This window comes from Alosa alosa, chromosome 15 (assembly GCF_017589495.1).
Source record: "Alosa alosa isolate M-15738 ecotype Scorff River chromosome 15, AALO_Geno_1.1, whole genome shotgun sequence".
In the NCBI taxonomy this organism is placed as follows: Eukaryota; Metazoa; Chordata; class Actinopteri; order Clupeiformes; family Clupeidae; genus Alosa; species Alosa alosa.
In genome coordinates, this window is record NC_063203.1 from 20,534,977 (window position 1) to 20,554,831 (window position 19,855).

At 45.5% G+C, this 19,855-nt stretch overlaps 1 protein-coding gene across 4 annotated transcripts in view; it reads left to right on the plus strand.

Moving 5' to 3' along the window:
* Positions 1-7,664: 7,664 nt before the first annotated feature.
* Positions 7,665-19,855, plus strand: part of git1 (G protein-coupled receptor kinase interacting ArfGAP 1) — a 27,062-nt gene continuing 14,871 nt past the window's right edge. For 2 of the 4 annotated variants that reach the window (XM_048265585.1, XM_048265587.1), the window contains exons 1-8: positions 7,666-8,267; positions 13,529-13,662; positions 14,193-14,305; positions 16,408-16,513; positions 17,472-17,558; positions 17,900-18,030; positions 18,793-18,887; positions 19,291-19,333. In XM_048265585.1, the coding sequence (XP_048121542.1) occupies positions 8,216-8,267; positions 13,529-13,662; positions 14,193-14,305; positions 16,408-16,513; positions 17,472-17,558; positions 17,900-18,030; positions 18,793-18,887; positions 19,291-19,333 (761 nt within the window). In that variant the 5' untranslated portion in view covers positions 7,666-8,215. Of the gene's footprint in view, positions 8,268-13,528; positions 13,663-14,192; positions 14,306-16,407; positions 16,514-17,471; positions 17,559-17,899; positions 18,031-18,792; positions 18,888-19,290; positions 19,334-19,855 lie in introns of all 4 variants that reach the window. The other 2 variants (XM_048265586.1, XM_048265588.1) reach the window with 2 other exon arrangements.

Below are 19,855 nucleotides of genomic sequence, written 5' to 3' on the forward strand. Positions count from 1 at the left end.
GTACTGTCTATGGAATTGAACTAATGGTGTGCTTTCCTACTACCAGCACCCAAAGATAAGCACACCCACAGTACAGACACACACACACACACAGACTCACACACACAACAGAGCATCTCAAGCGCAAGACATAGTGCAATGGACCTACGCTGCATGTGCGCTGAGTACAGCCAATGCTGAATATGAGGCAGCAGCTGGAGTGTTGTTTTGCTACTGGAACGAGCCAACCTCCCACGTGGAGCCTCTGCCCTCCCCAGCCGGCTCTCTCTCAGCTCTGCTCCACTCTGCACGCCTCCCCTCCCCTGGCTCCCGGGCCCCTCCGCGCTAATGAAGCAGCCTCGTTAGCCACGCCAGCAGCCTGCCGTGCGCCCGCCTGCCAGCAACTGGGGCCCTCGCTCCCAGTGGCCAAACAACGCCAGAAAAACATCGCAATTCTCAGAGGGAGGCAGAACGAGGTGAGGTAAAGGAGAGAGAGAGAGAGAGAGAGAGGGAGGGAGAGAGAGCGAGAGAGAGATAGAAAGAGAGGAGGGGGGAGGTGTGGAGTTGGTGGGTGTGAGTGGAGGCAGATTACTATAGCAACTGTAGAAGAAGAGAAAGAGTGTGAGGAGGAGGAGGAGGTATGGGCTCCAAGCCGTGGCTGAGGGGGCTGAGCATCAGCAGCATCCTGGTGAAGCGCAGCAACAGCAGCAGCAAGATAGTGTGTCCCTGAGTGATGGCTCTTGTGGCTGCCCCGTGGGGTTACAAGGAAGTTTATTGTCACATGCATATAGTTACTGGAAGTAAGAAATGCAGTGAAATTATGTCTGGTGTCAGCCTATTTGTGCATTAATGGGGGGGGGGGGTAAAAGTGCAGTAGAAGAGGGGTTTAGTAGATTAAGTGGCAAGGGCTGCATAAAAAAGGTGGGGGAGGATTGGGATTGGGTGGGGGGCACCAAAAAGGAGTCTCAGCTTGGCTGCTGGGGCTGACACTGGAGAAGGAGAAACAGTCTGGCACAGACGCACAGAGACAGAGGAGGCTGGGTGGGGGACGGAAACATCCAGAAAGCGGGCCGGGGAGAATTGCTGTGTCAGGAGAGAGAGATGAAAGCCGAAGGAGACACTGACAGTCAGGGCACAGTGTTGTACCCCATATGGTACAGTTAAACAACATACCACCCAGTAGACTACATAGTAGATTACTATGAAACTGGATGTCTGTCATTGGTAAGGAGGTGGACACAAGCAGTGGAGACAGCTGCTGGAGGGAAGTGGAAGAAATAGAAACCAAACCAACGCCGATGGAAGACAGTGAAGGGAAGAACAGTCCAGGAAGCATCAAACTGACAGCAACTGCCCTTTTAATGACCCGGCTTGCTCTTCCATACACACCACTGACAAACTCGGACAAGGTCACTTGTCACAGTGTCTCAGAAGCAGTGACAGCTACACATATGTAAGTAAGTATATATACTCTTTTGATCCTGTGAGGGAAATTTGGTCTCTGCATTTATCCCAATCCGTGAATTAGTGAAACACACTCAGCACACAGTGAACAGAAGCACACACTAATCCCGGCGCAGTGAGCTGCCTGGAACAACAGCGGCGCTTGGGGAGCAGTGAGGGGTTAGGTGCCATGCTCAAGGGCACTTCAGCCGCGCCTACTGGTCGGGGTTCGAACCGGCAACCCTCCGGTTACAAGTCCGAAGCGCTAACCAGTAGGCCACCGCCTGTGTGCACTCTACACCAGACATAGACAGAATCCACACACAAATCAATACACTGTGTGCACATTAGGCAAAATATAATGCCATCGCCACAATGAAATGTGGAAAATGCTCAGAGACAGCGTCCAATGTCAAGCAAGACATTTTTGTGGATTTTTTTATCTGAAATAGGATGGGCTTGCAGTAGCCATAAATAATAAAGGGCTGGTTACAACACTCACTGTGTAAACAGGTAATACCACTAACAAAGTGGCATACATGCTTATGTCATATGTGAACAATGTTAAACTGACCCGACACATGCCACAATGCATGCAACTATACCAACAGACACCCCCAAAGAGTCATACCCATGAGAATGTTACATCATGCTGGGGGTCCCTCCTCTTCACAGACACCTTGAGGGCCTCAGCGCCCCCCCCCCACCCCACCGTCTTGGCCTCCAGTCTCAGTGGCTTTCCTGGTTGGGAGCTGCATTATTGATAGTCATCTTTGTCTGTAGCATCTGGCCCTGCACTCTCTCTGCCTCAACTAATGTTCTCTGGCAGCTACTTAAGCCAGCATCAATCTTTCATTGTGAGCCAAAATTGTGCGTGTGTGTGGGAGTAGGACGATCATCCATGCACATATGTGTGTGTGTGTGTGTGTGTGTGTGTGTGTGTGTGTGTTTGTTTGTGTAGCATCTTAGGACAAAGCATGCGGTTAAATAACAGGTAGGTACTGCCTTCTGAGCTGACACGGGTACATAAAAGTATATTTTACATACACACCAGGAATAAATAACACACATTCAGCACTTGCAGTAAAACCCACTTAGCCTGGCAGGAAATGATTTCCATACTTCCATGAATAATTTTGAGACCCAGGTTTTCACTCTATATACTATATATGCTAACAGACAAGAACTCTTGGGAATGGAGCAGCAAGCCATGTGAGCTGAGTGATGACATGACAAGGTGTGAGGTCAGGTCCCATAGACTATTTGGTTCCCAATCTACTTCCTCTGCATTAAGATAACATATGGAATGTTAAAACGGAAGCCTTGTGGGGCCAACTATGATGCTGATAATGGAACTCTCTTGAAAGGGTCCATAGGAGAGAGGACAACTTCTAAAAAAGCCTGTGTGCAAGGCCTGCTAACCAATCAACATCTACCTGTCAACATCAGTGCCCTTTGGTCCTCTCCCTCCTCTGATGTATAGCAGCCCTTTGGTTGTGCTGGGGTGTTTGACTGGTGTCCAGAAAGCCCACATCCAATCTTTTAGCTCCTCTGAGATTGTGATTAGTTAAGAGCCAACACTGAGAAATCTCTGAGGGGAAACACTTTTTGTTATGCTGCCCAGAGGATGGTACTACAGAGTGAGGTTATTGGCTTGTCCAGGTAACTTCAGGAATAACCGCTGATCTCTGAAAGAACACTGCACCAAGTATCTACTGTTTCAAGAGTGACAAGTTGTTTTTAGATCAGGAGTACTCCTGAAGTGACCTGGGTAAGCCATAGCTCTCAGGTTGTTTAATACGTAGGTATATGTTGGTTTTGGCTTGAAGTACATCCAGTCATGCTGTGGCTTTAAGCGAATTCTGCAACAATCAGGATATTTCTCAAAGGGAGGTTCAGCAAAAACAAATGTATTATAGCAATGATTTCAAGGTTTTGTTCATTAACATACTGTACATCCTGTGGCAACTTGGCTGCATCACTATCCAACTGACTTGCTTTCTGCTATTGATACAATATTCTATGACGGCATCAGTGCTCTGATTCTCTGACCAATGGCATCCCATTATAGCTGCTGCAAAGAGATAAGACAGTTTCTAGGGAAGTAATGATACAAAAGAGCCAAAAATGAACTCCATCAACCCAAATGTCTGTCAAGACAGGGTAAATCCACAACATTGTTCAGACTTCTTTGTGTTGTTCTCTTCATGCGGACAGACCGGTTTTGCATAATCAAATTTAAATGGGGGGAACCTAGTAAGACCTTTAAAACAAACACCCATGCAAAGTATTGAAATGCAGCCTCTATTGCCCATGAGGAAGTTGTATTCCTCAGCTCAGCTGCCAATTCCGGAAAATGTTATATGTAAGCTACTGTGAATGCATGATGCTCCCATGCAGTGCATTCCAAGAACCATGACTAAGGACACATTTCCCACAGTAGGCATTATCATGTTTTCATCTATTGATACATTTTTGCTATAATGAGATTAAATAGGCTTGAGATATCTTCTGCTTTCCACAATCTAATGTAGTATTTGGGAAACTCATTTTCTTCCAGCCTTGGAAACACTTACTGTGTATTACAGTCACTCACACACGGCTAAAAGCTTCCTTGAGTTAACTACATCTCTACCCACTACACCAACCTTCTGCCCAAGGCCTAGGAAAGTGGCTCAGCTACAATTAGTATTGAATTTCACTGGCAACCAAATGTAGGAAAGTGCAGCTTTTTGTGTGTGCGTGTGCGTGTGTGTATATGAATGTGTGGTGGGGGCTTACAGACTTTAGCCAGAATAAATTAAAGAGTGCAGACCACTGGGGAAAAGTAGAATAATTGAGTGTGGAAAAAACAGGAGTAGGAGGCTCTGCAAGATGCCTGGTAAAATATGGAGGAGAGGGAGGACCCCCCCCCTCATCCCCTACTGGGATGATGTCACATTACTCAGTACTGCTGACTTCACATTAAAACACCACTCACAGTGTCTAACTATTTCTCTCACGTCGGAGCAGCATTTCCAGGGCTCATTTCTGGGCTATGCACCGACTGCGGGCTGTTGATCATGAGTGTATGCCTAGGTAACACAGTTACGTTTTCATCACTCTCTCATCACTCGCTCACTCTTTCCATTCCCTGCTGTTTTTCTCCCCACCACATTGCTTCCTCTTTTCACTTCCTTGTGGTCAGCTGTCCCCAGTTCCTGTACTCTTGTTTTATGATACTGTCAAAGCAAGCTACAAAATGAGCTCCATTCTCTCCTGCACACCTCTTTTTTTTCTTCACTTCTACCCAGTCTGTTCTTCGTCTTTTTTTTTCTGCTGATGCTCTTCCTCTGCTTTCAGTATTTTGTGCTTGTCTGTCTCTTTATTGTTACCCTATACCAAGAACACATCCTGGCATGCTGGTGCAGCATCTTTGTTTTCCTTAACTGGTTGGCACCATGCCCTCTCTCTCTCTCTGTCTGTCCCTCATGTTCCCTCTCTTCCTTTCACTCGCCCTATTCTGCTTTTCTTTAAGTCCTGAAGTGAGCAATCATGACAGTATCGACCCCCCCCAAACACACACACACACACTCCCAAAATCCCCCACAGAGATCTTCGCCCTTATTCCACCATGGACAGTCACGGGTCTACAGCATTCACACCATGAATCTCTTGCCCATACATTCATCACTGGAGTGTATGCTATCTGTGCCAACAGAGGGGCAAGATTACACTGTCAGCATCCTGTAAATCTGGAAGACAGAGGGAGCCCGATAATCAACAGGGTTAGGGTGGAAATTATCACCCATATCACAGGGTTTAAAACAGCATCAATCTTTCATTGTCATGGGAAGGTGAAAGATGTGTGTGTGTGTGTGTGTGTGTGTGGCGGGGTGCTGACTTTTCTTCACTTTCTGTGTGAAGAAGCACTGTGCTGCAGCCAGATTTAGAGCTCAATAATGACACTCAGATGGATTGAGATCCAATCCCACAAGCTCACTGGTGTTCTCAAGTTCTTCCTTGCATGTGTGTCAGAGCCTACGCTCGGATATGTATGGTAATTTAAGCTGTATTTCTAGATTTGGCCTAGGTGTGACCTAACCAAACAATGACTCAGACTCTCACAAATCATGAACCCTACTCTAAATGGCAGGTATAAAGTGCAAAGTCTATCAAATGTTTTCATGCATGAATTACATCTATCGTGTGGCATGTAGGAGAATTGAGGAGACACATCAATGTTTGTAGAAGATCTTGTCCACATTAAGCTAAAATGCACCTTTGCTAAATTATTAAATTAGTTTAGTAAGACTTAGGTCGTTGCACAAATAAGGCCCTAGGCCTGTGTGTGAATTGTTTGAACTAGTTATGGTGCTGTTCATGTCTTGACTGGTGTAATTGATGACTTGGTTAGGATGGATATTGACCATTATACAGAGAATAAATATGTTCCATGTAGTAAACAGTAAACAAAATAAATAGTAAATAGAATACTGTAGGCTATTCATTGCAATGAAACTAATCAAAAGCAGAATATCGTGGTATTGCATATGCAATCAGGTCAGGCTGTTGAAACTCCACTCGCCAAGTTTGGCATAGCTTCTATAATGAAGTACACCTACTAGTCTGTCCTGTGGCTTATTTTTTTAAAGATATACCCATCTGCCTAGCTTTTGTAATACTGACTGACTCGGTAGCCTATTGTGCATGACAACATAACCTTTATAGAAAAGTAGCCTACCTAGTGATATAGCCTGGATGGCTGCATCCCAACGTGCCTTTCACTGTCACTATTTAGGATAACAACACTGTTAAAGATAACTTCGTTATTAGCCTAAACCTTGAAGTCGCTATTGCACGTTCTGTACAAATACAACTGTCACTAGTCTGACATTTTGTGTCGCAACGCTGACAGGTATCCTGGCATGACAACACCGCAGCGTAGCCTAACCCATGTTAATCAAACAATGATTGAATGAACAGGGTGGGTACTGGTGGAGATGGTTGAATTCAGAGAGCCTAGTCTGCAGAATTAATGACACAATGGCCACATCGCAATTGTGGGTGCTGCAATTGTCACAATTAGGCCTAGAAAGAAGAATTTTGCAAGTATCTCGCCTACACAAATGGGTAGAAAGTGATATAGAAGAAATCTCCACAGTCTCCACAATGATACCAAGTCGATTCTGAACAGACCTGCTGTAACTGCTGGGAAATAGGCAGAAACTAGTCGATATGTCAGACTTGGCTACTTCGAACATCACTTGAAAATAAATTGGGGCTAAATGCTCCTCCATACACGGTAGCATAGCACACCTTCCCGTCCTGTCAGACATGACCCACCCATGAACCAACTATTAGGATACAAACATCGACTGGTAGATGCTCGCTCCGTGCCTGTGCTCACCTGCTCGCCGGCTGATAGCTCTTTCTCCAGCTGCCGGTGTTTGTTGTGCCACACCAGGTAGTGCAGAGGGTAGCGACTGTTGTCCGGACTTTGCTTAGCGGAGATCATCTTCGGTGCATAGTTTGTCGATTGCTCCCAATTGGTTTCTCAGCTTGGTCGACTGCACAGATTAATCACTTTTTAAAATGGTCGAAAAGCTTTTTTTATTGCTATGGTTGAATTGCGAGGTATTTCTGGTCCAGCCCATACGCAAAATCCCTTCAGCATAACGTTGATGGCTTTCTGGTGATAAAATAGCCTACGCTAATTTTGGGATTCTAATAGCCTATGATGTTACAGGGAGCTGTGTCTTCGTGGTTCTCGTGCATTCTCCCAAACCTCTTTGTGTAGTATAGGCTGCCCTATCTTTTCTCGCTCTCCGCCTTAGCTCACAACTGACGCGAGTGTGCAGCTCCCCATCCCTTTTAACGGCGATGGTCTGATTGAGTATGATGCAGCTCGGTCGAGACTATCACGACTGCTTGGTGTATGTAATTGCCAACCACACAGTCACAGCCAATAGTTTTTTGACAGGCATGTAGTCTAGCCTAAACCCTCTTGAGGGGTTGCCTCTTCGAAGACCATGTGAAATGACACTGCCTTTACCCAGAGAAAATGTCAACCTGTTAAAGAATAGCCAGGCAAGAAATGAAAATGATCCATTGCCTAAAACTTAAAGTATTTGCCTATAACGTTACCCTCAGATAACTGCTTTTAACATGCATGCCGTTGCATTATTTCGGTAATTAATGTGTCATTACGCATAATTACTTGAACCGCCAATGCGATATCAAGGTCTTCTTGCGCTCTCAGTTTCTCAGTCAATCAAGCACTATCACGCCCATCGCTAAAGCCCCACTGGCATCGACAGATGAGCATAGAGCGCCACAGCAGCACCGCGACAGAGTGGGAACGGCACCACCTACATGAAAGTGCCATGCATTTTAATATGCCGTGTGTTGGGTGCATCTGTGAATACTTTTATGACCCCCACCCTTTTTCTTGTCAATGTAAAAGTGGACGTGTTCGAATTGGAGGCTGGAGCTATAACTTAGCATGAGAAACAATCCAAGTGTAGCCTGCCAGAAGTCCTGAAATAGCCAGAGGACCAGCAACCTTTGTTCTTGCATTTTTTCCTTTCCGTCCTTTCCTCGTAGTGAAGTAACATAAGGCATTGTTTCATGAGCTAAACAAGGCGAAAGGTAGCAAGAACAGGGGGTGACAGCCCGGAATACCACAGTTCTCGTCGCCGGCTTCCGGGGATTCGGGACGGCATCAGACAACTGCAGACGTCGCTCTTGGGAAGGGCGAGCATCAACACTGAGGAATAATCTGGATAGTCACGGATAAAGTAAACTTGGGGAAATGTCTAGGAAAGTCCAAAGAAGCGAAGTATGTGCGGACTGCAGTGCGCCAGGTAAGATAACACTGACATATTGAATAAGGGCGTTCATGGGAGAAATAGTCCCAAATAAGCGACAAGGAGGTGGATAAGGAGGCCTGTATCCGCCGCAACAATCCTGGATCAACCTTGCAGGAAAATGGCGTAGAGCCATAGGCGACACGTTTTAAAAAGCAGCTGTTTGTTCTTTTATATGTTGTAGATGACAGTTTTGAGTAATGTAATGTTTGCAGGCCAAATACCTGATTAGAGAGCTATTTCGCTCGTGTTTACATGTCACTGGACTAATCAGAAAGATTTATCGTATACCTGGCTAACAGCTAATATGTTGCTAGCTTGGTTGTTAGCTAATGTATCAGTCACATTGGCCATTGGTTGTGTAGGAAGGAACATAAACTACCTAACAGGTTTTTTTGCAGTTCTGGAAGTATTTGTAAAACCACATACACATCCTCTGCAGCTGTCTAGACAACGCAGCGGTTTTGTTTTCTTCTGTGTGGAAGTCACCAAGCTACCCAACACTGGCTAGCTAATGTTAACCCAGATTTACAAACAGGAATACTCGCTTGGTAGCTGGCAAGCTGCAGTAGCAGCTAAACCCAGAGTAAACCTATACAAGCTACCGTGGTCTGATGTATGCACGGTTGCTAATTAAGGTTCATTTATTAACTAACATTAGCTGTCTGAAATAATACAAGTGCGCTTGCTTTTCAAAGGCCTGTAACTTAGTTATCCAGCATAGTTAACGTTAGCTTGGGAGCCAACTGATTCACCTAAAGTGGTAGCATAGCTATACAGTGTGAGTAAAACCGCTTGTTTTATTTCTCACTGTTAAATTAACGTTACCGTCAGTAACGTTAGGTAACTTGAAATAGCTTTCCACGAGTCAGTGCAGTATGCTCATATTTACCAAATGTTTGACAAAGAGAGAAGTAGTCACGTATAGCTTATTAGCATTATGGTTAGCTAGCCGTGTAGCTGCCAATCGTTACTCGCCGACGTTACTTTACCTGTGTAACTTAAAGTTACATTTTTCAAAATGAGCAACGTTTGTTACTTGCTGACTTGAAGCAGTAGTTGATTTCATGGTTCAGTAACGTTTACCTACCCTGTGAATCAGAAGGCATTTTTCGACAACACTCGCTGAGGTCTGACGTACTAAAGACTTTATAAAGGGTGTTTTACATAATTTTGTCAGCTTGGCAATGAGAGCATGGAGATAGAAGGGGTTGGTTGACCTTTGATGCTAGTAAATGAAGTAGCCTACCAGTAGTTATATAGCTTACTATAATTGTAGGATGTGTGTAACATGTCATTAGCTAACATTGATTACTAAATCGTCTTGGTGATATTTTCAGATGTATTAGTCAACTCTATTGTATTTTGTCTTCTGTAGACATCATTTTCAGCTGGCTGACTGACTGGATTGAGTTTTACTGGGTTTCCTTTTTTTACCATTGTGCTACTCTTGCATTGCCAATTCTCCCAGTCTGTAGTCATCGGTGTAATATCATTCAGCACTATTGACTCCAGCGCAGTCTAAGTTGGATTAGGATTGTACTGTTTTTCAGTTAACAACAGACTAATTGGCTTAGGCCACAATTCTGTCTGGGTGTCCTGCCAGTTCATTAGTTTCCAAATCCCACATCAGAGTCAGACTGCTGGGCATACGCGTCAGCAGATTGATTCGCGTTTTAAGAAGACCACCACGAAGACTTCTCCTTAGCACAACAGTAACCACTCTCTAACCCCCGATGTACAATGCCCACAACATTGCAAATTGTGTTACATTATCATTCCAATGTGTTCACTAATCTCATTCGGTACAAATCGTGTCTTTATACCAGGATTGTTTTTCCGATATATTTGGCCTCATTGCATTAATTACCAAATGTCATTTATCAAACAGTACTGTATCTCTCAACTACTACAGTATTGCTGGACACAGTGCTATAGTCAGATCTGCCCTGGTGCTGAGGATCTCTCTGATTGCCTAGCCTTGGCCTTGTCCATTGGGCCCCATGAGGAGTGAAGATGGGGGACATGGGGTGGCAGTGGGATGGGGGTGTTGTGTGTGTGTGTGTGTGTGTGTGTGGGGTGGCAGCTGCTCCTTCTCCCTCACAGCTGCTGCTCTGCCTTCAGGAATGTGTGTGTGTTGTTTTCCGGTTCCTCTGTGCTGTCCCTGGCCTTGCTGATTTACGAGCCTCTATTATGGCCTCTGCGGCTACCTGCTCTCTCCAGCCACTCCGCAGTCACCTGCATTGTACTTAGCCTATAGCTGCTGCGGCCGCTACTTGCATGGCTCTCCTTCTTTTCTTCCAATCCCCTCGGCCACACAACAGCATTCACCAGTGGCCCTGTAGCAGATTCATGACAGCCAGAAGTAGCTCTCTCTTCAGTCCAAGGGTGTTTTGTCAGGCTAGGGTTGACCCACCGGCACAGCTAGAATGGAAGTTTTTCTGTGCGTTGTTTGGATGACTGAAAGTAGACAGTCAGCTACTCGAGGACAGCCTCTGGTGTTTTGGTTTCCACTCAACAGAAACACTGAATAATAGGAGGCGGGTGGGTTGGGGGGGGGGGAGATAAAGGAAAAAGCGATTTTTCCAATCATGCTTGGACGGGAAGAGTGGAACAGCACCATATGCTGGGAGTCTGTGTGTGTGTGTGTGTGTGTGTGTGTGAGTATGAGTATGTGTATGTGAGTGTGTGTGTGTGTGTGTGTGTGAGAGAGAGAGAGATCACATTATGTGCACACAGTAAGTGGGAACTAAGAGAGATAGTGGGGGGTGCAAGAGCAGGGCAGGGTGGGGAAAGAAGGAAGAGATAGAGATAGCAGTGGTGGGATCATCCTTCTATGAAGCGAGATAGCAGTGGTGGGATCATCCTTCTATGAAGCGAGATAGCAGTGGTGGGATCATCCTTCTATGAAGCGTGAATGATGAGAGGCTTTAACTTTTTACCGCAAATTAAAGGGAGAGCGCGCCCACTCCATTATTCTGTGGTGCATCTCTCTCTCTCTCTCTCTCTCTCTCTCTTTCTCTTTCCTCACACACAAACTGCACAGAACACACACACACACACACTACACAGACACACACAAGCTAAAGCAGCTCCTCTGGGCCGGCAGAGATCCCCTCTGATCTGCTGGGCATCAGCTTGAGTGCAGCCTAAGTAGCTTTGCTTTTCTGCGAGAGCTGATGTTTTAATCATTGGTGTTCTTTTTGTGTCCCTTTTTCCCCCGCAGTGTGATGACTAAGGGCCGTATCTCCCAGCCCACTTTGCTCATCCCCTTTGACTGTTTCTATTAGGAACTAGATGTACCGCAAATCGGTACAAAATATGACCTGCGCATTCTCTCCGCAAAAAGAAATCACCAGGGCTTAAAATTCATTTTTTCAAAATGGGGGGGAATTCCCCCCTTAGGTTATTCATGTAGGGGGGATTTACACAATTTGGGGGGGAGGGGGGGTCGATTCTGATACCAAGTCAAGAATTGCGATTTCAATACTTCGATACTTTTTTTAAAAAAGTGTTTGATTTTGGGGCCCCCACCACCCTGATGTCATCAGTAATATATACTGTAGTGGGATCATTCACAACAGTGGACATCCTAGATTCTGCTTGACTCTCTCCACACACACAAACACACACTGAAAATTATAGCTTATGTGATATGTTTCTATCATATATTTTTTAATTCATATAGAGTGTATTTATTTAATAATGCATTTAGCATTTTACTAGTAATTACTAGTAGCTAAACATATTTAGTAATTTGAATGCCTCATATTGACGTTTAACCTATAACACTTAGGCATATCTTTAATGTGGTGTGTAGGTCCAATTGAGTGCACATTGCTGATGAGTAGGTGTAATTGAGTGCCTGTCACTTTAAGAAAATACGTGAGAGTAATTCTATGGAGTAATTAGCCCCCCTTCAACCTGACGGTTTTAGGCTACAGTCGCTAGTGAATAAAAGTTGTGCATAGTGCGGTATGTGTATGCAAATTATTATGTTTTCTATGTCATTAGATACAATAAATGTTCAAAAAACTAACATGTCGAAGACAATCTTTCTGGGATCAAGTGTTGACGTGACCTGAGCTAGCAGGATCGTTACCAAGGAGCTCTTTCCAGATGTAAAAGTTTCCCATGGTAGCGTAGCCTATTTGCGTAAGCGCAAAGTGGTTCTCTCTCTCTCTCTCCGTGTGTGTGTGCGTCTGCATGAGGCTATGTTCAATTCAACTCGCCACTTAATGATTAGGCTATATTAACGTCATCAGACAGGCTGTAAAAGTGTATGCGGGAATTTCTCGCATCATGATGGCTAGAGTTGCGGGACTTGAACAAATTATGCGCAATACCCGCAATCCCGCAGTGAAATTTAAGCCCTGATCACGCTTGTCAATTTGTCTCCATATCCTACTCCATCCCCTACTCTTGTAACTTTTGTGTATGTAAATGAGTGTGCATGTGTGTGTTTGTTTTTGTGTGCTTCTCTGTGTGTGTTTTCGCTTGTGAGTGTATGTGTTTTATGTGTCTGTGTGTGTATGTTCACTTGTGAGTGTGTGTGTGTGTGTGTGATTATGGAGATACGAGGTTGTCGTTTAATGCCTGTTTCTTTTGCCATTCAGACACTCCAGTTTACTTTTGTGGTGTATCCATGCATTATTTTTTTTCCACTTCATCATGACTCAAATGTTGAAGAATGTAATCTTTCAAGGTTGCTCACGGAGTGACGTATGACAATCTCTGAGACATCACATATCGGTCCCTCTCCACCATCAGGTGGATAAGGTGGTGGGGTGGAGCATCATCCCCTGCCTTGGGACTTAGCTAAATGTGCACGGTGGATGATTGTGGCTGGTTAAATTTAGCAGGAAGCAGGAGGCACCGAGGTGCCTGGCAGCGCAGAGACGTCACGTCTGTCCATGGTCAGCCCACTCTCACCTGAGCGTAACCTGCTACTCCCCTGGGCCCATTCCGCTCCAGTTCTGTCCACGGCTGGTCCCCTCGTCCACCCCCCATACCACGGTGACTCATTGTGACTGCTGTAGTAATGTAACGCCAAGTCTAATTCATATGGAGTCTTTAATAGCGGAGCCCCAGCTAGCTGAGCACAGTATGGGGTGGCTCGGCTACTCGTGGTGCCCCCCGGCTTACTGGCTCTTAGTGGCGGGGATGCTCATGAAGTTAATAGGGTGGTCTGCTGATTGCACTGGGCTAAATCCTCCATCTGTCCTCTCTGTCTCTGTCTCTGTCTGTGTCTGTCTCAGACCCAGGGTGGACCAGCATTAACAGGGGGGTGCTGATCTGTGATGAATGCTGCTCAGTGCACCGCAGCCTGGGGCGACACATATCCATCGTCAAGCACCTGCGGCACAGTGGCTGGCCCCCTGCGCTGCTGCAGGTAGGCGGAACACACACACACACAAAATGCAATCATGGTCATAAAACAGGTACATACATTTAAAGGGATAAACATTGTCCATTGTACATATCTCACGATGCATGGGGTACTTTCCATAAGATCATCTCGCAATGCAAATCAAACCAGCTATTAGGCTAACTGAAATAAAACCATGCCAATCTCTAGGTATGGTGAAGGGTATGTAATGTGGGGCTATTTTATTTCCAATGGCCAAGGGAACTTTATCAGGATGCATAGTATCCTAGATCCACGAAATAACCGGCCTTTAAAAATAAAAATCTGCCTGCCTCTATGGGAATTTAACATATGGATGTATACTTATGACTCCCTGTATTTTAAGGAAGAACATTTATTTATTTACAATACATTATTCATTCACAAAGAAAATTGGTGTCCCTAAAGGCTGGATTTATCCTCATTGCTTTAATTTAGGCATTAAGATCAATTTCCAAAATACATTTTGTTGAGATTATCTTGTTTATGACTTCTCTGGATGTGTGTGTATTTAGATGGTGCAGACCCTGGCCAGTAACGGTGCGAACTCCATCTGGGAGCACTCCCTGCTGGACCCTGCACAGGTGCAGAGTGGACGCAGGAAACCCAACCCACAAGACAAAGTCCAGTGAGTCTTTCTCACCCTCACCCCTACATTACCTAAAGCCACCTAACACACACACACACACACACACACACACACACACACACACACACACACACACACACACACACACACACACACAAAGGGACCACGGCCAGGTTAGATTAATGGGGAGTTAAGCCCAAGAAATACGAGTGTAGTGTAGTGAGCCAGTATTGATCTGTTGGGAGGTTCATGAGGTGTATTTTATTACATGGACAGCACACGTTGGTCTGTAATTTAGTTTAATCTGTCCTGGACATGGAGTTCTAATTGTCTTATCCAAACAGAACTGGGTACATACAGTAGCTTAAAAATGGTGGTGAGAAAGCACAGTGCAGTTTTATAATCACTGTTACCAGCCTTGCACACAGCGCCACGCCCCAAAAAGGGGCGACGTTTCACCGGCACTTGGTACGCTTTGGTGTCAGGGTGGCAGGGTGTGCACCTCACAAGTTTTGTTAACTGGCTAGCACAGCGTGACTGGCACAGTCACAACAAAGAGGCTGCTTAAGATGAACCAGTGCTTGTTTTGCTTCCTCATATGATAATGAACAGTTGTTTGATTTCCTGCTCTCTGGCCATGTCCCCCTAACAACTGAGACTCAGCAGCTAAATTCGAGGGGTCTTTTAAAGTCCAGCAGCGCTTATTTCACTCATATGTGACTATGCATAGCAGACATCAGGTTAGATATCTTGTTTTTTCACCATCCTTAAAAGTTTACTTAAAAATCTTAAAAGTGCAATCTTTTGAAAAAGCTTTACATCGTCATGTAATCAGAATGCAGACCCTTTTGAAAAGCTTCAGTCAGACCTCAGACTTCCAGACCTTCGTCACATACTCACAATGAAAAGAAAGCCTATTTTTAGTCACATCATGGTAATCAGCCAGTTTGGTCTATTGCTATGATGAAGACTAATCTATCAGCAACAGCAGAGCCCAATCCTTTTCTGGGTTTGGTAGAAAGTGATGATCATAACCTTGTGAGGGACAAATTCTGTTCATCCAAACCATGTTGGTTTCTGATGTCGACAAATAAGCCATGTTTAAGGTTTATCTCGTTTTATAGAGCCATTGTTTTCATGATAATCTTGTTGTACCATCAGAAACCAACATGGTTTGGATGAACAGAATTTGTCCCTCACAAGGTTATGATCATCACTTTCTACCAAACCCAGAAAAGGATTGGGCTCTGCTGTTGCTGCTATGTATAAGGTGAAAAACATACATTTACAGACGTGTGTGTGTGTGTGTGTGTGTGTGTGTGTGTGTGTGTGTGTGTGTGTGTGTGTGTGTGTGTGTGTGTGGGGGGGGGGTGTTGGGTTGTGGTAAGGAGGATGCATGCAGTAGCCAGAAATGTTGTGGGTTCAATTCCCTGGTGCCACCATTGTGCCCCACCCCGTGAGCTAGGGGAGCTCTGGGGAGACTGGCCCTTGTAATGAATTACATACTGCATGTAAGCTTTAGATGAAATAAATGAATAAGATCTGTTGCATCTGATGTTGCTTCCATGAAATGGAAATCTTGGATAATATTGTAAATCAAGTCTGTGTAAGACTTCAGCATTATACATTACAGCATGAAGTACGGGGACCCACGTACCCTGCCCTAGTGTTTTGCTCAGTATTCATGAAACAGCTTAACTGTCGTGTCTGTCATGGCACTTTAACTATTCTTATTGCTGCTTCCAGTTATTCAGACGGCATTCTTCTCAGCAGTGGTGCCTATCATGCAGTGCAGTGATGATAACGTGGCTCTAGTGCAAGTGTACAACAGTATGGTGCTGTGTAATAGTTAATGTATATGACAGCCATGAGTTGAGTAGAACAGCACCTGGTAGTCATACTTGACTTGCTTTAGCATGTGAGTCTTTTCCCTACCAAATTAATTTGATTTACCTTTCATTCACATCACATGGCAGGTAAAGACATCTGTGGCCAAAGGTACATTGGTTATGACTATATAACTTTGGTAATTTACTGATATTTAAGTAGTTAATAAAAATGCATAAAGTATGACTTGTAGTATTGAACATAGTGAACATTCATATGTTTGACAGCGTATCAAATTCTCCTCCTCTTCCCAGTCCCACAAAGTCAGAGTTCATCCGTGCCAAGTACCAGATGCTGGCGTTCGTCCATAAGCTGCCCTGTCGTGACGATGACGGAGTCACCACCAAGGACCTGAGCAAGGTGAGCTGGAGCCAGCGGAGGAGAGAGAGCTCAATGAGCCTCCGCTCAGTCAGGGGCGCCGCTCAGTCACACCGGCCTTCTTCTCCTCTAAGCCCTGTCACCCTCTGGACTCCTTCCTCTGTTCCCTCTGGTTTTGTCCTGCTTCCGGCCCTCTCCTTTGTCGGACTTCTTTTCCTGTCTCTCTCCATCCTTGTTTCGCCCCAAGTGTTTCTCTCTTTTCTCTGCCCTTCTGTCTCTTGTTTTGTCATTTAAGCCGCCCACTCTTTCTCTGTCTCCTTAGTCTCTCCTCCTCCTTTGTTTCTGTCCTTTTCGCTCTTGCGTTATCTTTCCTCTCTCTCTCTCTCTCCCTCACTCAAATCCCCCCCCTCTCTCCCTCACTCTCTCTCTCTTTCTCTCTCCCTCGCTCTCTCTCTCCCCCTCTCTCTCTCTCTCTCTCTCTCTCTCTCTCTCTCTCTCTCTCTCTCTCTCCCCTCTCTCTCTCTCCCTCACTCAAACCCCCCCCCTCTCTCTCCCTCACTCTCTCTCTCTCTTTCTCTCTCCCTTACTCTCTCACTCTCTCTCTCTCCCTCACTCTCTCTCTCTCTCTCCCCTCTCTCTCTCTCTCTCCCCTCCTCAAACCCCCTCTCTCTCTCTCCCTCACTCTCTCTCTCTCTCTCTCTCTCTCTCTCTCTCTCTCTCTCTCTCTCTCTCTCTCTCTCTCTCACTCTCTCTCCCCTCTCTCTGAGTGTCGTGCTGATGGGTTGACTCCCACTGAGCTCTTTAACAGGACGTCCGCCGTAGGAGGCTCTTTAATGACGGTGTGGCCATGAATAATGTGCTCGCCCCCCCGCCCTGTTGAAGCAGCCTGTAATGAGAGCATTCACCCCACATTTCTTTTTTCTTCCTCTCCTCTCCTCCTCCTCTCTTTCTCTCCCCCTCTCTCTCTCTCTCACTCACATCTTTTACTTCCCTCCTTCAGCAACTGCACTCCAGTGTGAGGACGGGTAGCCTGGAGACGTGTCTGCGGCTGCTGTCTCTGGGGGCGCAGGCCAACTTCTTCCACCCGGTAAGACGTCTGACCTTTGGCCTCTCGTTGACCTTTACCCCGGCCCTGTTAATCACTGCCTGCTGGGACCCTAGCTGTAAACAGATCTGGCCTATTAATGCTCACCTCCAATGGCCTTCATACATGTTTACCCACTGCTGTTTTAGTCACCAAGCTGCCATTATGGATGTCCTATTTCAACATTATGTGTGTGCTAGATTAGATTAGACACACACATATGCATGTGCATATCACACAATTAATCAACACATAAACACTTTGCTTTCTACAGTAGCTCATACGTTTACCCCCACCCCCCACCCCACCCCTCTCTGTTTGTCCATGTCTGGGTGTCTGTGCAGGAGAAGGGCACCACCCCTCTGCACGTTGCTGCCAAGGCAGGGCAGGTGTTGCAAGCGGAGCTGCTGGTGGTCTATGGAGCGGACCCTGGAGCCCCAGACATCAACGGTCGCACGCCTATAGACTACGCCAGGTGCAGCACTCTTCCACCGATGCCCATATTGCTTTTAATCTGTTGATTGATATACAATGAACTCATCACTAAATTAATTTCCCAGCACAGTATATAGCGTTACAAAGAAGCTTGTATATCTATGACTCTTTCATGCTTAAAGGTGCTCTAAGCGATGCCACGCGTTTTTTAGGCAACAAAACATTTTATGTCACTTAATGCGAACAGCACCTAACCAACCGCTATCTGTCTGTGTCCTGAATATACTGTAAAAAAAACGCGATCTCGTTGGACAGCCCAGGCTCCAAGAACGGCAACAAAAACAACCTGGGCAAACCTAACAAACTGATCCAGCAAATCACAGACAAGATGCGCGTTTAGGAGAGTTTCAATTGCACGGGTGCAGCACGGGAGGGAGGGGGAGGAAGTAGTGAGCTAGCTCTCTGTTTTGTTTGAAAGTCAACAGAAGTGACGTTGCCCAGCATCGCTTAGAGCACCTTTAATAATACAATGTACACACCGGTAGCAAAGTTTCGTTACCGTTGTGTACGTTGTATTATTAAGCATGAAAGAGTCATAGATATACAATGTACTCTTGGGATTTGCAAAGTGTTATCGATGACACGATGACATGCCTAAGTACTTTTTTATGAGGTCATTTACCAGAGTGGAATGGAAACTACTTTGTCTCGTTCCATCCGCCTGCATGTCAGTCTCTCGCACATGCTCTCTGATGTTCTCCTGAGTGTCCCTGTTGACTCATGTCTGTTGTGCCCGCCGCAGGCAAGCAGGCCAGGTGGAGCTGGCTGAGCGACTGGTGGAGTGTCAGTACGAGCTCACAGACAGACTGGCCTTCTACCTGTGTGGACGGCGCCCAGGTGAGCACAGCACTGCCCCTTATAGGAGTTGAAGATTGTGTGTCTCGTCACGGTTTAATTATGCACAAACATGCAGCAGATTTGAGATGTGCTGTGATCCACACTCAGGTTGTGTTAGTGGTCTTCTTTTTTTGTGTGTGTGTGTGTGTATGTGTGTGTGTGTGCGTAGGCTGTCGTGCATGTTGTATGTTAGCAGTGCATGTCTTCTAAGTTTAGCCGTGGCCTCATTAAACTTTCATGGCCCCCTCAAACGCAACCCCAGATGGCTCAGCCTCATCAGCCATGGAGAAGCTCACAGAGAACATATTTAAGTTAACACACACACACACACAGAGGATTTTTTTACGATGTGGCACATACTTGAGTCTCTCGAGCGGTTCTGTGTCTTTTATTCATCCTGCAGATCACAAGAATGGGCATTACATCATCCCACAGATGGCTGACAGGTATGGAGTTTGTGTTTGTGTCTGTACATGCATGTGTGTTTATTCATTTTGGAGGACTAAATGTTGTTTACCACTGGCTTGTTGTATGACTAAATAACTTTGTTGCCTGGCTGGCAGTGCCTTTGTTGTCACTTTGATGTCAGTTGTATTTTTTTAAGAGGGTAGCATAGTGTTGCAATGTAGCTTCTTGGCCAGCAGGTTGCGCTGTGTCTTAATTGTGTTGATAGAGGATGACTGAGCAGGGCTAATGTCCAGGCTCATTAATACTGGTCATCTGAGTTCGATGGCTCTCCGCTTGCTGAATACCATGTTGATATCTGGTTTCATTCTGGTAATCATTACAGCAAAGATAGCAGATAACTGTTGTTGATGTGGGGATCTGAAATTCTTTCTTGCAGTCTTTCTGCATTGCTCTCTCTTTCTTTCTTTCTCTCTCTCGCTCTCTCTCTCTCTCTCTCTCCCACTCCCACTCTCTCCTCTCTTTCTTTCTCTCTCTTTGTCTTTCTCTCTGTGACTATCCTC